Raw genomic sequence first — 16,116 nt, forward strand, 5'->3', positions numbered from 1 at the left:
CAGCTAAAATTGAGGGTCAGCCAACGGTTTCATCCACACTGGGCACCCATCCATGCACTAAAGTATATTATGCAACGTGAACAAAACAAGTTACAGAACAACACATTTAACACTTAAGACTCACAGATAGCATGTGTATTTTTACATGCTGTGTATGTGTGCAAATGAATAGAAATCCATTTGGAAGGGTGAAAACATCTGAATGGGTAAACTGCAGTTTCCTGAGAAAGCAGGGAAGACAAAAGAGAGGGGAAGGTAAGGAAGGACTTTAACATTTTATTCTATAGATACTGCTATGTTTGTTTCTATCAAGAATATTTTCCTGTTGTTTTATGGCAGAAACTAACACAACGTCAAAAAGCAATTATCCTCCAATTTAAAAAAAAAATCATATATTCATGCAGAGAGTAGAATGGTGTTGCCAGGGACTGGAGAATGGAGGAAAAAGGGTACATAATTTTACTTAAAAGATGAATTAATTCTGAGGATCTAATGTGTAGCATAATGACTAAAGTTAATTATACTGTTAATTATACTGAATATTTGAAATTTGCCAAGAGAGCAGATATTACATGTTCTCACCAAAAAGAAAAAAAAAGGTAACCATATGAGGTGATAAATGCATTTACTAACTTGATTGTGAGAATAATTTCTCACAATTGTAATACAATTCTGTAATACTGTATTACAATTTATGCATTACAGTTTTGTCAGTTGGTTCTCAATAAAACTGGGAAAATTAATAAATAAAAGCTGGGGGGTGGGAATTTCCTGGAGATCCAATAGCTATGACTCCATGCTTCCATGATCAAAGGTCCAGGTTCACTTCCTGGTCAGGGAACTAAGATCCTGTGTACTGCACAACCAAAAAAATAAAATTTTTAAACTGGGGCGAGGGGAAACTGACTGTAGTAAAGTCGATCAAACCCACTACACAGATATCAATTGCATTTCTTAGTACAATTTGTCCAGAAAGCATGATTTCTAAAAGATATCTTTAGCAATATTAGATAAGTATCTGGAAATAGTTCTTTAAAAAGGATGCAAAAGCATATTATGAAGAAATCTGTACCTTTTCACTGAAGAACATTAAGGAAGACCTAAATAAATGGAAAGAATATTCAACTTTTTGGATAGACATACACAATATCACAGAGATGTCAATTTTCTTCAAATAGCTTTATGGATTCCAAGCAAATTTGGGCTGTTATTGTATTTGAGAATCAGGCTTTAAATTTTATATGAAAGAACAATACAGAAGGAATATTTGACTTGATGGCAAATAAGAACAAAGGAATACTTGCCTTACCAGATACCAAGTTATATTATGGAGCAATGGTAACCAAAACGGTATGTTTCTGCACCAGACCAAAAAATAGTAACAGTTGAATCCCCACCTAAACAGAGCTTTATTGAGGACTTTGATTTCCTGACTTATTGAGGCACTGGACAGTTTCTTTATGACAATATGGCATGGCATTGCAGGGAGAGGGTGACACTATTCTGCACACAGTGCTGAAATCATTATCCATATTGGAAAAGTGAAATTTGATTATATACCACAGAATATACAAAAATTATTCCAAACTACCAAAGCCTTAAATGTGAAAGGCAAAATGTTTCGAGTATATTACCGGAAGACACTTTTATGACATCGTAGAGTTAATCACTTCCTTAAGTTAGATAAAATAATCACAGTCGAAAAATGAAGAGTGATGTGTGCATGTGTGTGCTTAGTCACTCCATCATGTCCAACTCTTAATTCAACCTATTTAAAAATAAGATGATAATGAGTCAATATCCAGAATATAAAACAAACTCCTACAACTTAACCAAAAAAAAAAAAAATCCAGCATGGTATTTTAAGTGGGCAAGGACTTAAGTAGACATTTCTCCAGAGAAGATATGTAAATGGCCAACAAGGACATGAAAAGCTGCCCAACATCACTAATCATTAGGGAAATGCAAATCAAAATTACAATGAGATACCACCTGATAAGGTTACTATCAAAAAAAGGAAATAACAAATGTTTGTGATGATGTGGAGAAATTAAAATCCTTGTGCACTATGTATGGAAATATAAAATAGTGCAGCACTATGGAAAATAGTACAGTATTTCTTCAAAAAATTAAAAATAAAGTTTCCATATGATCTAGTAATTCTACTTTGGGGTATGTTTCCATGAAAAGGGTACACAAACACTGGAACAGATATGTATATATCCATGTTCATAGTTGCATTATACACTATTCAAAATAGCTAAAAAGTGGATGCAACCCAAGTGGCCACTGACTGATGAATGGATAAACAAAATACATGCAATGGAACATTATTTAGGCTTAGAAAGAGAGGAAAATCTGATACATGCTGTCACGTGGATGAACTCTGAAGACATTTTGCTAAGTGAAACAAGCCAGTCACAAAAGGACAAATAATGTAGGATTCTACTTATCACAAGTGTCAGAACAATGACTGGCACACAGTAGGTTCTAAATGAATGAAGGAATTAACCCATATTTTCACAACAGCCTCACATAATAAATATTCATGGAAATTTTGTCCATAAGCCAATTTCCAGATTTTTTTCCCCAAAATTGCCATAATATTTAGAGTTTTCAATGAATACGTGGGAATCCACATCTAGAAAGTAGCTTACTGATGACTTTCACCTAAGCGAAACCACCACGAAGTAGAAACAGCTGAAATATTTCTTTCCAGATTTTTGCTTCAAATTTTGCAAGGTCAGGAAATAAGTTAATGTCCTTCCAAACTCCCACAACCCATAACAGCAATTAGGGGTGTGTTCCTAATTACCAAAATGGATGTGAGAAGACAACTATACCCAGACATAAGTACATGTCAACAAAACACCCTGCATGTCAGCCAAAATGGAAATTAACTTCCTACCAGAAACAGCAGCAACAGTTGAGGAGAAAAGTCAGTGGTTGAAGATCCAAGCTGTGGAAATAATGATTGCTGTCCTGTCCTCTATTTATGTGGAAAGAACTGTAAAAACAGAAGCAGTAAAAGTCTCAGAAACATCAAAATCTACGTTGGCCTAACAGCCCAAAACCATGATGCCAGATTTTTATTCAGTGGTGGACTGGTGAGTTTTTATCTTCTAAGGAGGGAAGTGAGGAATGACTCACTCACAATTTTAAAATGTAATAAGGAACCTGAAATTGCTCCACCCAGACCCATTTCTCAGATAACCACCAACCTGGGGGCAACTGCCTTCCTACAGAAATGAGCCAGGCAAAGTTAGATACTAATTAGGAAAATTCATCTAATTAAGCTAACTTGCTGAGGCTGGCAAGCGGTGTTTAACTCTATGTAGGCAGAATTTCATCCAGACACACTTGAGCATTGTCTATAAAAAGGGCAACAGACGAGCTGGGATGGGCAGTCTCTCCACTCCGGCTTTCATAAGCACATCTCTGATACCATGTCTCTTCGACTTCCCAGTGGATCCAGGAGGGCCAGTCCCCGTCCCACCACGGGCTCACTCAGGCTCTCCAGTGGGGGAGCCAGCTTTGGAGCTGGGAACGCTTGCAGCATGCCTGGAATTGGAAGCAGTTTCTCCTGTGCCTTCGGGGGCAGCTCATCAGGAGGAAACGCCTTGGGGGGCAATCCCTGTGCTGGCTTTACTGTGAATGAGGGGGGCCTCCTTTCTGGCAATGAGAAGGTGACCATGCAGAATCTCAATGACCGCCTCGCATCCTACCTGGAGAATGTTCGTGCCCTGGAGGAGGCCAATGCTGACCTGGAGCAGAAGATCAAGGGCTGGTATGAGAAATTTGGGCCCGGATCTTGCCGTGGTCTTGATCATGACTATAGTAGATATTTCCCGATAATCGAGGATCTTAAAAACCAGGTAAGAAATTACACTTTGCCATCCTTTTTTATGTACTTTTATTTCCAAATGTTCTTTTTCTTTCTTCGCTGAATACTAAAAACATTTCTCATTCCTACTTGTGACTTCTTAAAGGGAATTTCAATTTAGCGTTGGAAATAAGCACTAAGTAGATTCAGTAGTTATGATGAAAATGTCACTAACTATCTAGTAACTATATTTAACTTGGATTATTTCCATTTCCTAATCTTAAACACACACACGCTTTTTGGTTTTTACCAGTTATGATAAATTGCCTCTAAAAAGTCAAACTCCCTGCTTCCAGATCATTGCTTCCACCACCAGCAATGCCAATGCTGTTCTGCAGATCGATAATGCCAGGCTGACCGCTGATGATTTCAGACTCAAGTAAGTAGCCTCACAGAGTGAAAAAAAAAAAAAAATTCACAAGGTCAATGAGAAGCATTTCATTAAATTTATTTTTTGATCCCTCATTAAATATTACCAACTCTGGTTCCAACACTGTAAAACGCTTGGACTTCAAACAAACAGAATGTTATTATTTTTTTTACTCTTTGGCTATAAAATATAAAGTATGAACTGCTATCAAAGCAGTGTGCAAAACCATAGTTCTTTTTCTGCCAAGGAAATATCTCAAAATAATTATGATACAACAAATTTTGAAAATGTCTCTTGTGACCAAATGTGTCACTTTATATTTTTTTAACTTTTGATTTTGTATTGGGTTATAGCCGATTAACAATGCTGTGATAGATTCAGGTGAATAGCAAAGGGACTCAGCCATATATATACATATGTCCCTTCTCCTCCAAACTCCCCTCCCATCTAGGCCAAATGTGTCACTCCATAATTCCAGAATTCTAGCATTTGATCATTGATCAGTGACTACTTCTCCAATCATGAAATAAACTGGAAAATCATTAACCCTCTTTAAGGTATGAAAATGAGCTGGCTCTTCATCAGAGCGTAGAGAGCGATGTCAATGGGCTTCGCAGAGTTCTGGATGAAATCACCCTCTGCAGAACAGACCTGGAGATTCAGTATGAAACCCTGAGTGAAGAGCTAACTTACCTCAAAAAGAACCATAAAGAGGTAAGAGCTGACTGCCCACATATTGCCATCCCTCTGCAGACACTATCCATCTAACAGGAGATAATGGACTTGACTTCTTAAGTAAGAAACTAGCACTAAAGATCCATGATCAGACAGACATGAGGCCTGAGTGGTTCGTAGCAGTGGTGAAGTATTAGTCCAGATTCACCTCTGATCTCGCATCAAATTTCCCAAGGCAGGGAGGGGAAAAGAATCTTCTTTTCCATACCAATCAGAATTACAAGAGCAATGTTTCAGCTAGGCAATTATGGCTAAGTTAAAAAGGCATACTTAGGAGATTACATCTAATTAGATAAAATAAATATACTTTAAGGATATCTTAAGGAAACCAGATCTAGATTTCTATAAACAGTGGCAGATTTAAAACACTTAAACACTTACTTTGTACACACTTAAGCATATGTCCTTAATGTATAATCTTGATATATATAATAGATATAAACTTAACATATATAAAAATAAGGAAACTGAAACTAAACATATAAAAATGTACACTTCCAAATAAACATACATTTCCAAAGTGGTCACCATTGGAAGTTAGATTAAAAAATCAGACCATACAGCCATAACTCTGGACACATTTGGGGGAATGCTTTCAGAACCACTGTTTTCTGAGAAATCTTTATTCTTTGAAATTGAATTTATTTTAAAATAGTCAAAAAAGTTCTAAGAGTCATGCCAAACCTCAAAGCAAGAGATCAAGCTAAAAATGCAATTTGATTATCCATGAGGCTGTCTTGAAACGGTACCTAAAGAACCTTAATATGAACATACGGGTTCAGGAATGTTTATAGCCCATGGTAGCTACGTAATAATTTTTTTTTTTTAATCTTTGCCTGCACCACTCAGCATGTGATATCTCAGTTCCCCAACCAGAGATTGAACCCGTGCCCCTTGCAGTGGAAGCTCAGAGTCTTAACCACTGGACCACCAGGGAAGTCCCTATAACAAATTTTTGATGAATACAATTGATTTTTTAAATGATTCATTCACAGACAGACCCACCTGCATCTTTTTTTATCTTTTTCTTTTTATGCTTGAACTGAGGAAGTTTTCACTAAATCCTCAGAAGTAAAAACCCCACCTGGAGAAAGAGAAGGTATACAGATCACCGGGAAAAAAGAAAGCCTCATTATTGTCATTAGGTCCAATTCAGGGCCCGGGACATGGGCAGGCAGGAGGGTTTCTGCAGTAGAGACCTAAGCTGATCCCTACTGTTTCAATATACACAGTCTTAGCAGTGATATCTGCTATCCACAACCTTAGAACTGAGTGCATCCCAAAACAGCCCACATCTCGGATGGGATAATAAGTAGACTTTGGCTGCAAAATTGATTCCAGCTTCTTTGATGATGACAATGATCCTAATAACTAGCATTTGTTTAGCATTTATACACCAGATAGTATTACTAGGTCTTATCACTAATAATTCTTTCACATCTTTCAACCACCCAGAGAAGGATATTTTTTTATTCTTATTTTATCTGAAAATCAAGACCAAAATTTAAGGATTTTCCCAAGTTCACTTAACCACTATAGGGCAGAACCAGAGTTCATGCAAATATCTGTCTGACACTCAAGTCCATCATGACACTAGTCTTTGTGTAAGCTTAATAGCCTAACCGACAGCTAGGATTCTTTACAGGAGTAGGTTCTCCCTTTATTAACTGCAAATAAACAAATCTGTTTAAATTGTAAATATAAATATATAACAAATATTTGTTTATAATTATTCAGAATTCTTTAGACTCAGCTCTTGGATCATGTTCCTACTGTCTGAGGTCAAGAGAGCTGATCAGAGAACACTTCAAAGCTGGTCTCTTAAGTAAAATGCAGACCAGTGCATCCAGGTGGAGACATTTCAGCCATAAATAAATAGCATAAGAGATAAGAGTAACTAATTTTAAATATCTTAGGGATTTTCATTTGGGAAAGGAAGAAAGACTCTTTTCTGTGCAGCAGAACTAAAATCGATGAATTGGAGTTATAGGAGCAGGAATTAAATTGACCAGAAGGAAGAGCTTTGGAGCAATTAAAACTTTACAAGAATAAAACACATTACTTCATGAGACAGGAAATACGAAATGTAGAGGCAGCTGCACAGCCCGGGAGGTGGACCAGGAAAAACTCTTAAGAGCCCTACCAAATCTAAGCCTCTAGACTTTCTAGACATCCCTACACAGCTGGGCTGAACGCTCTTCCGCCTCCAGGAAATGCAGGTTCTGCAGTGCGCGGCCGGAGGCAACGTGAATGTGGAGATGAACGCAGCGCCCGGCGTGGACCTCACGGTTCTGCTGAACAACATGCGAGCCGAGTACGAAGCCCTGGCCGAGCAAAACCGCAGGGACGCTGAGGCTTGGTTCAACGAAAAGGTGAGCCTTAACCGGAAAACACCCGCTCTGCTTTTGAGGACTGTTCACAAAACTAAGATGTGCTCCCTCCTTTACACCTTGATAGAGCGCTTCGCTGCAACAGCAGATCACTGAGGACGTGGGAGCCACCACCTCAGCCAGGAATGAGCTGACAGAGATGAAGCGCAACCTCCAAACACTAGAAATTGAACTTCAGTCTCTCCTAGCCACGGTATGAAAAGGCTGATCTCTTATCATCTCCTAGGTTATCTTTTTCCTTCTTCTTTTTTTAAATTGATGCATAGTTGATTTACAATGCTGTGTTAGTTTGAGGTATAGAGCAAAGTGATTCAGATATATACATAGACTAGCTGAAAAACTAATTCCAACTTCTATGATGATATAATGATCATAATAACTAACATTTAATATGTGAATATTACACATATATATATCTTTTCCTGATTCTTTTTCATTATAGATTATTACAAAATATTGAATATAGTTCCCTGTGCTATACAGTAGGAACTTGTTGTTTATCTATTTTCTATAAAGTAGTGTATATCTCGGAGAAGGCAATGGCACCCCACTCCAGTACTCTTGCCTGGGAAATCCCATGGACGGAGGAGCCTGGTGGGCTGCAGTCCATGGAGTTGCTAGGAGTCGGACACGACTGAGCGACTTCACTTTCACTTTTCACTTTCATGCATTGGAGAAGGAAATGGCAACCCACTCAAGTATTCTTACCTGGAGAATCCCAGGGATGGGGGAGCCTGGTGGGCTGCCATCTATGGCGTCTCACAGAGTCAGACACGACTGAAGCGACTTAGCAGCAGCAGCAGCAGTGTATATCTGTTAAGCCCAAGGTCCTAATTTATCACTTTTCCCCCTTCCCGCTTTGGTAACCATAAATTTGTTTTCTATGCCTGTGAGTCTGTTTCTGTTTTGTAAATAAGTTCATTTGCATCACTTTTTAGGTTCTACATATAAGTAATATATATTTGTCTTTCTCTGACTTCACATATATGATAATCTCTAGTGGCGTCCATGTTGCTGCAAATGGCATTATTTCATTCTCTTTTATGGCTGAGTAGTATTCCATTGTGTATATACACACCACATTTTCTTTATCCATTCATCTCTTGATGGGTACTTATGTTCCTTCCATGTCTTGGCTACTGTAAGTAGTATTGCTATGAACATTTGTGTGCACGTATCTTTTCAAGTTAATATTTTCTCTGGATGTATGCCCAGGAATGGGATTGCTGGATCATATAGTAACTCTATTTTTAGTTTTTTAAGGAACTTCAGTACTCTTTTTCCATAGTGGCTATACCAGTTTACATTCCGACCAACAGTGTAGGAGGGTTCCTTTTTCTTCACACATTCTCCAGTTTATTTGTAGACTTTTTGAGGATGGCCATTCTGACTGGTACGAGCTGATACTTCATTGTAGTTTTGATTTGCATTTCTCTAATAATTAGTGATGTTGAGCATCTTTTCATATGCCTATTGGCCATCTGTATTTCTTATTTGGAGAAACATTTACTTGGGTCTTCTGTGCATTTTTTGACTGGGTTTTTTGTTTTATATTGAGCTATAGGAACTGTTTATATATTTTGGAAATTAAGCTCCTATGTTCCCATTTTAAATGTGTGCCAGTTGATGTTAAAAGCCTTAACTGTGTTGAGAATATATCCATATATCAAAAAATATATTTTTTTTGTAGTTAACTTAGAACATAAGAAAAGAATGGTATTTTATGTAACAGCTGAAACAGCATCATTGATATCTTTTGGCTTATTCTACCAAAAAAGAAAAATTTGCTGATTTTTAAGAGTGTCTTCTTAACTATGTGTCAATGTGAAATCTAAAACAATTATAGGGAGAGGTAACAAATGGAAAAAGTCATCTATTAAAGCAAATGTCTGCATATCTGTATATCCATCCCAGCTTCTTTACTGTTTCCTAATAGAAACACTCCCTGGAGTGCTCCTTGACGGAGACGGAGGGCAACTACTGTGCACAGCTGGCCCAGATCCAGGCTCAGATCGGAGCCCTGGAGGAGCAGCTGCACCAAGTCAGGACCGAGACCGAGGGCCAGAAACTGGAGTATGAGCAGCTCCTGGACATCAAGGTCCACCTGGAAAAAGAAATCGAGACCTACTGTCTCCTCATTGGTGGAGATGATGGGTAAGTGGAATTCTTTACAGGGAAAATGCAATATACCAAAATCTGCTTGAACTTAAGATACCTGGAAAGTGAACATAAATTGAAATGACCATATTTATGATCATAAATGCTAAATATTAAGCATGATACACTACTGCCAAGATACAAATTAGCCACATCTTACAAAACCAAGGTGCCACAAGCCCTGTTATTTAAGGTGAGAAGATTTTAAAAAACCACCTCTTGTTGCTAAAGAAAGTAGCTTCAACTGTGTGACCCAATGAAACTCTTCTCACCAAACAGCTAAAGAAAACAAGAGTAAAAAAAAGAAGACGCCTTCCCTGGCAGTCCAGTGTTAAGACACTATGCTTCCACTTCAGGGGGTGCAAGTTCGATCTCTGGTCAGGATACTATTAATAAGAAAACAAAAAAAGAAAACAAAAGAGTGACTCTAGAGTTAAAGGATTTCTTTCTAAGTCACTCTCCTATGTGACATTTTCAACAATTTGTGTCCACAGGGCTTGCAAGTCTGGAGGTTACAAGTCTAAAGACTATGGAGCTGGAAATGTGGGGAACCAAATGAAAGGTAATTAAAATGGAATTCTGATTTTATGTTATTCTACTTCATTTTCAGTGCACAGCTTGACTGTTTTCATATTTCCAGGCCTCAGCAAGAACAGATGTAACAAAGGACTGTAGTAGATACCAGTGTGTGCTAGATGTCTAGTGATGTGTGCTAATTTTAATCAAAGTGTTTTGTCATCACATTTTTAGTTAACCAAGAAATCAAAATTCCCCAAAAATGAGTCTGATCATTTGTGCTTCCTGCATAGTCCTTTCTATATAAAAATTCTATTATTCCTTTAATTAATATAATTTATTATTATTTTTCCACTTTTTTACTGTGGTAAAATACACAGAACATAAAATTTACTATCTTAACTATTTTAAGTGTATAGTTCAGTGGCATTAAGTACATTCATATTCTTGTGTAGCCATCATTACTGTCTATCTCTTTTCATTTTATAAAATTGAAACTCTATTCCTGTTTAAAAAAAAAACTCCCCTTTCCTCCTCCTCCCTCCAGTTTCTTCAACTCCCATTCTACTTTCTCTTGCTATGAATTTGACTACTCTAGGTACCTCATATAATTGGAATCATACCATATTTGTCTTTTTGTGATTGATTTATTTCTCTTAGCATAATATCCTCAAGACTCATCCACATTTTAGCTATTGTGATTTTATTCATCTTGTTTCAACTCTCTAAAAATTTCCTTTTAAACTTTGAATTTTAGATCCGGTCAAAGCCATTGTGGTTAAGAAAGTCCTTGAGGAGGTAGACCAGCGCAGCAAAATACTTACCCCCAGGCTCCACTCCCTGGAAGAGAAATCTCAAAGCAATTAATCTGATATACAAGAGACAGCATATGCCAAAAACTCTCTGAGAAGAGAAGGCATAATCTATCTGTCTGGGAAAATGAGCAAGTCTTAAAAAAAAGGTCTGTCCTCTTATCTTCCTGTTACTGAAATATAATCTCTGTCTGGGCAATCATTAGCATTATCAATAGTATCTTCCCATTTATCTGGAAGAACATCACATATAAATATGATGACTCATTTGATTACCCTACAGAAAATCTTGTCAGTTCTTTTTAGTCAATAAACCTTCTTCCTTTAGCAAGTTATCACTGGTGGTATTGTCTTGTCTTTAAAATGTTCATGTCTGTGGTACAGATGTGCAAACATCTAACAACAGCTCTTGATCTGCATGAAAACTTTAAAAAATAATTAAGATTTCTCCCTGGATTTTCATGAGGCTTTCCCAATAACTCAATATGAGATAAACTCAAAAGGAATAAAAATCCTTCCACTGAACCCCCAATCTGCCCTGCTTTGACCTACAGCAAGTCTATTCCCTTTCATAGTAGTACATTGCAGGTTCATCTATAAAACAATAACAGGGCTTCTCTCAAGTGCTTATTGTAAAGATTAAACAAATAAATTACCATAAAGTACACTTAGGGGTAAGCACTCAATAAATGTTAACTCATTTTTTAATACTCAATATTTATAGGGATTAATTTTCAGATCCCTTTTGAATAAATATTTAAACAATATTTCAAATGTAAAGGAGGTTAATCCAAAGTTCTGGCTTAGAATTTAAGTTCTTTTAATGAAGTACTTCATTTGTATTACAAAGTACACTTAATGTTGGTAACTCTCTTGATCAACATCTCCCAGAAAGGGAAATAAATTAGATAAACTGAAAACGTAATTTCCTCAGATCAAATATTACATTCAGCTGACTCTTAATACTCTATAGATACCCATGTTGTAATACATTCATGAAAATTTGATTTCAAGATCCATCTGAAAGTGTTAAGCAGATAATAATAATTATTATTAAGCAGATAATAAGCACTAGAGTTATCCTTGAATTATTTTTATTGTATTCTTCTAATGAATCCTAGGCAGAGGACATTAGAGCCAAAATGCCTAATTATGTTCCCTATTAGATTATAAGAAATACAAATATTACAATATTAACTAGTTTGGAAGCATTTGAGAGGAGGAGAGCTTACTTTACACATTTTTACCACCACTGCCAAACCCATGCCTTGTACCATTGCTGCCCAATAACTGTTTCAATAATAAGTGTTTGCCTTGACCTGAAACAGGGGACTCTGGGCCCCTAAGCCATATTTCTCTGATGGCAGAGGACAAAAAAAAGGATATTAATGGGTACCTAAGGAGGCCACTGCTGCTGCTAAGTCGCATCAGTCGTGTCCAGCCCTGTGCAACCCCATAGACCGCAGCCCACCAGGCTCCGCCGTCCCTGGGATTCTCCAGGCAAGAACACTGGAGTGGGTTGCCATTTCCTTCCCCAATGCATGAAAGGGAAAAGTGAAAGTGAACTCGGTCAGTCATGTCCGACTCTTCACGACCCCATGGACTGTAGCCTACCAGGCCCCTCCGTCCATGGAGGCAATTTTCCAGGCAAGAGTACTGGAGTGGGTTGCCATTGCCTTCTCCAACCTAAGGAGGAAAGAGGGCGTAATAGGTCCCTAGATGGACCAAGGTTCTGTGCCCCTATATCCCTCAAGGTGAGGGGTCTTACAGAAGTAGAAGATATAAGAAGAGGTGGCAAGAATACACAGAAGAACTATACAGAAAAGATCTTCACAACCCAGATAATCACGATGGTATGATCACCAATCTAGAGCCAGACATTCTGGAATGTGAAGTCAAGTGGGTCTTAAGAAGCATCACTACAAACAAAGCTAGTGGAGGTGATGGAATTCCAGTTGAGCTATTTCAAATCTCAAATCTCAAAGCTATTTCAAATTTCACAGTGCAGCACTGTGAAAGTGCTACACTCAGTATGCCAGCAAATTTGGAAAACTCAGCAGCAGCCACAGGACTGGAAAATGTCAGTTTTCATTCCAATCCCAAAGAAAGGCAATGCGAAAGAATGCTCAAACTACCACACAATTGCACTCATCTCACACGCTAGTAAATGATGCTCAAAATTCTCCAAGTCAGGCTTCAATAGTACATGAACCATGAACTTCTAGATGTTCAAGCTGGATTTAGAAAACACAGAGTAACCAGAGATCAAATTGCCAACATCCATTGGATCATAGAAAAAGCAAGAGAGTTCCAGAGAAATATTTACTTCTAACTTTACTGACTTTGCCAAAGGCTTTGACTGTGTGGATCACAATAAACTCTGGAAAATTCTTAAAAAATGGGAATACCAGACCACCTGACCTGCGTCCTGAGAAATCTGTATGCAGGTCAGGAAGCAACAGTAAGAACTGGATATGGAACAACAGACTGGTTCCAAATTGGGAAAGGAGTACGTCAAGGCTGTATATTGTCACCCTGCTTATTTAACTTATATGCAGAGGACATCATGAGAAATGCTGGGCTGGATGAAGCACAAACTGGAATCAAGATTTCTGGGGAAAATATCAATAACCTCAGATATGCAGATGACACCACCCTTATGGCAGAAAGTGAAGAACTAAAGAGCCTCTTGATGAAAGTGAAAGAGGAGAGGGAAAAAGTTGGCTTAAAATTCAACATTCAGAAAACGAAGATCATGGCATCTGGTCCCATCACTTTATGGCAAATAGATGAGGAAACAGTGGAAACAGTGGCTAACTTTATTTTGTGGGGCTCAAAAATCATGGCAGAGAGTGACTGCAACCATGAAACTAAAAGACGCTTGCTCCTAGGAAGGAAAGTTATGACAAACCTAGACAGCATATTAAAAAGCAGAGACATTACTCTGCCAGCAAAGGTCCATCTATTCAAGGCTATGGTTTTTCCAGTAGTCATGTATGGATGTGAGAATTGGACTATAAGGAAAGCAGAGTGCCGAATAATTGATTCTTTTGAACTGTGGTGTTGGAGAAGACTCTTGAGAGTCCCTTGGACTGCGAGGAGATCCAACCAGTCCATCCTAAAGGAAATCAGTCCTGAATATTCCTTGGAAGGACTGATGTTGAAGCTGAAACTCCAATACTTTGGCCACCTTATGTGAAGAACTGACTCTTTTAAAAAGACCCTGATGCTGGGAAAGATTGAAGGCAAGAGGAGAAGGGGACAACAGAGGATGAGATGGTTGGATGGCATCACTAAGTCAATGGACATGAGTTTGAGTAAACTCCGGGCATTGGCGATGGACAGGGAGGCCTGGTATGCTGTGCAGTCCACGGGGATGCAAAGAGTCAGACACAACTGAGCAACTGAACTGAACTGAGGGGTCTTAATGTCTCTCCAAGAGCCAGACCCTGTTCAAGATGTGTATCTGCTAAGTCGCTTCAGTCATGTCCAACTCTTTACAACCCCATGGACTGTAGCCCGTGTGGCTGCTCTGGCCATGGGATTCTCCAGGCAAGAATACTGGAGTGAATTGCCTTTCACTTCTCAAGGGAATCTTCCCAACCCAGGGATCAAACCTGCATCTCTTAAGTCTCTTGCATTGGCAGGCAGGTTCTTTACCATTAGCACCACCTGGGAAGCCCTTGTTCAAGATTTATCCACATAAGATGTTGCAAGCTGATAAGCTTTGCTGAAGAAAAAAATTATATTAAAGGGAATGAAAGTGATTAGGATGTATGCTTATAAGTACAAAAAAAAAAAAGAAGTGAGGTTATTTTAAAACTGGGGTTTTCCAATAGGCACCTGGCTTTAGTCTTGTTTTCCAGTTTGTGCTTTAGTTAGTTTTGTTCTGATAGATATAATTTTTGGTTTCCTTTGTTCTCTGGGTCGATCTATTTTATTTTTGTTGGATTGTTTTGATTTTGCTTATGGGTATATATGTATATGTGTATATTCAGTCACACATTTTGTTATTATAAGCCTCTGCCTCTACACTGGGCTTTTGCAGTTCTGAGGAGTTTTCTTTTTTTTGGTTTTCTTTTTTCTTTCTTCTGTTTTTTTTTTTTTCTTTCTTTTTTTTAAATTTTCATTTTTTTAAACCCATTATATTTTTCTACATTTATTCCTTTGTTTGCCTTTCCTACTGTTCTTTTCCCCTTGAAGTTAATCTTTAATGTATATAAATCTTCTTCATCTACCTCTATTTAACTTTGCATATCTATTCTTTCTTTTCTTTCTTTCCTTTCCTCTCAACATATTTGTTAGCTTTGTTTTCATTGCTTTATTCCCCACTTGGCACCTTGCTTTAGTTTTATTTTCCAGTCTGTGCTTTAGTTAGTTTTATTCTTAACTGGTAAATATAATTTTTTTAATTTCCTCTGTTCACCAGATCAATCTACTGTGCTTTATTTTTGTTGGACTGTTTTGACTTTGCTCATGGGTGTATATGTATATGTGTACATTCCATTATTTTAATTATTATTTTCCTGATTTTGTACCTGCCATTTGTCTAGGGTTCATCTTTGGTTTCTCATTTTTGGATATTTGTTTTAATCTCACTCAATGCTATAACAAACCACTTGTGGAATCTTTGCTTCTGACCAGAGATCAAGCTCTGAGCCTTCGGAGTGGGACCACTGACTCCAAGACCCTAGACTACAAGAGAACTAACCCTAGGGAGTATCAAATAGTGAGAACTCACACAAATGAAACCACTTGATACAAGACCCAGCATCACCCAGCCACCAGTAGCACCCTGTGCAGGATGCCTCATCTAAACAAAAAACAAAACAAAATATCAGCAGACAGGATTACCACCTCACTCAGCCTTGCCTCTCAGAGGAAAAACAAACAAACAGACAAAAACTCAGCACACACCTCACCCAGTATGAAACTTACACAAACCACCTTCAGATCAGATCAGATCAGTCGCTCAGTCGTGTCCGACTCTTTGCGACCCCATGAATTGCAGCACGCCAGGCCTCCCTGTCCATCACCAACTCCCGGAGTTCACTCAGACTCACGTCCATCGAGTCAGTGATGCCATCCAGCCATCTCATCCTCTGTCGTCCCCTTCTCCTCCTGCCCCCAACCCCTCCCAGCATCAGAGTCTTTTCCAATGAGTCAACTCTTCACATGAGGTGGCCAAAGTACTGGAGTTTCAGCTTTAGCATCATTCCTTCCAAAGAAATCCCAGGGCTGATCTCCTTCAGA

The 16,116-nt window shown here is 38.2% G+C and overlaps 1 protein-coding gene across 1 annotated transcript; it reads left to right on the top strand.

Annotated features, from left to right (window-relative positions):
• Positions 1–3,442: 3,442 nt before the first annotated feature.
• KRT25 (keratin 25) lies at positions 3,443–11,198 on the top strand. The gene is made up of 8 exons (XM_010842595.1): positions 3,443–3,875; positions 4,180–4,262; positions 4,811–4,967; positions 7,199–7,360; positions 7,446–7,571; positions 9,315–9,532; positions 10,030–10,097; positions 10,809–11,198. The coding sequence occupies exons 1-8, from the start codon at positions 3,447–3,449 to the stop codon at positions 10,916–10,918; spliced, it is 1,353 nt and encodes a 450-aa protein (XP_010840897.1). The 5' UTR covers positions 3,443–3,446; the 3' UTR covers positions 10,919–11,198.
• The last annotated feature ends 4,918 nt before the right edge of the window (positions 11,199–16,116 follow it).

Source organism: Bison bison, unplaced genomic scaffold, assembly GCF_000754665.1.
Source record: "Bison bison bison isolate TAMUID 2011002044 unplaced genomic scaffold, Bison_UMD1.0 scf7180017864180, whole genome shotgun sequence".
In the NCBI taxonomy this organism is placed as follows: domain Eukaryota; kingdom Metazoa; phylum Chordata; class Mammalia; order Artiodactyla; family Bovidae; genus Bison; species Bison bison.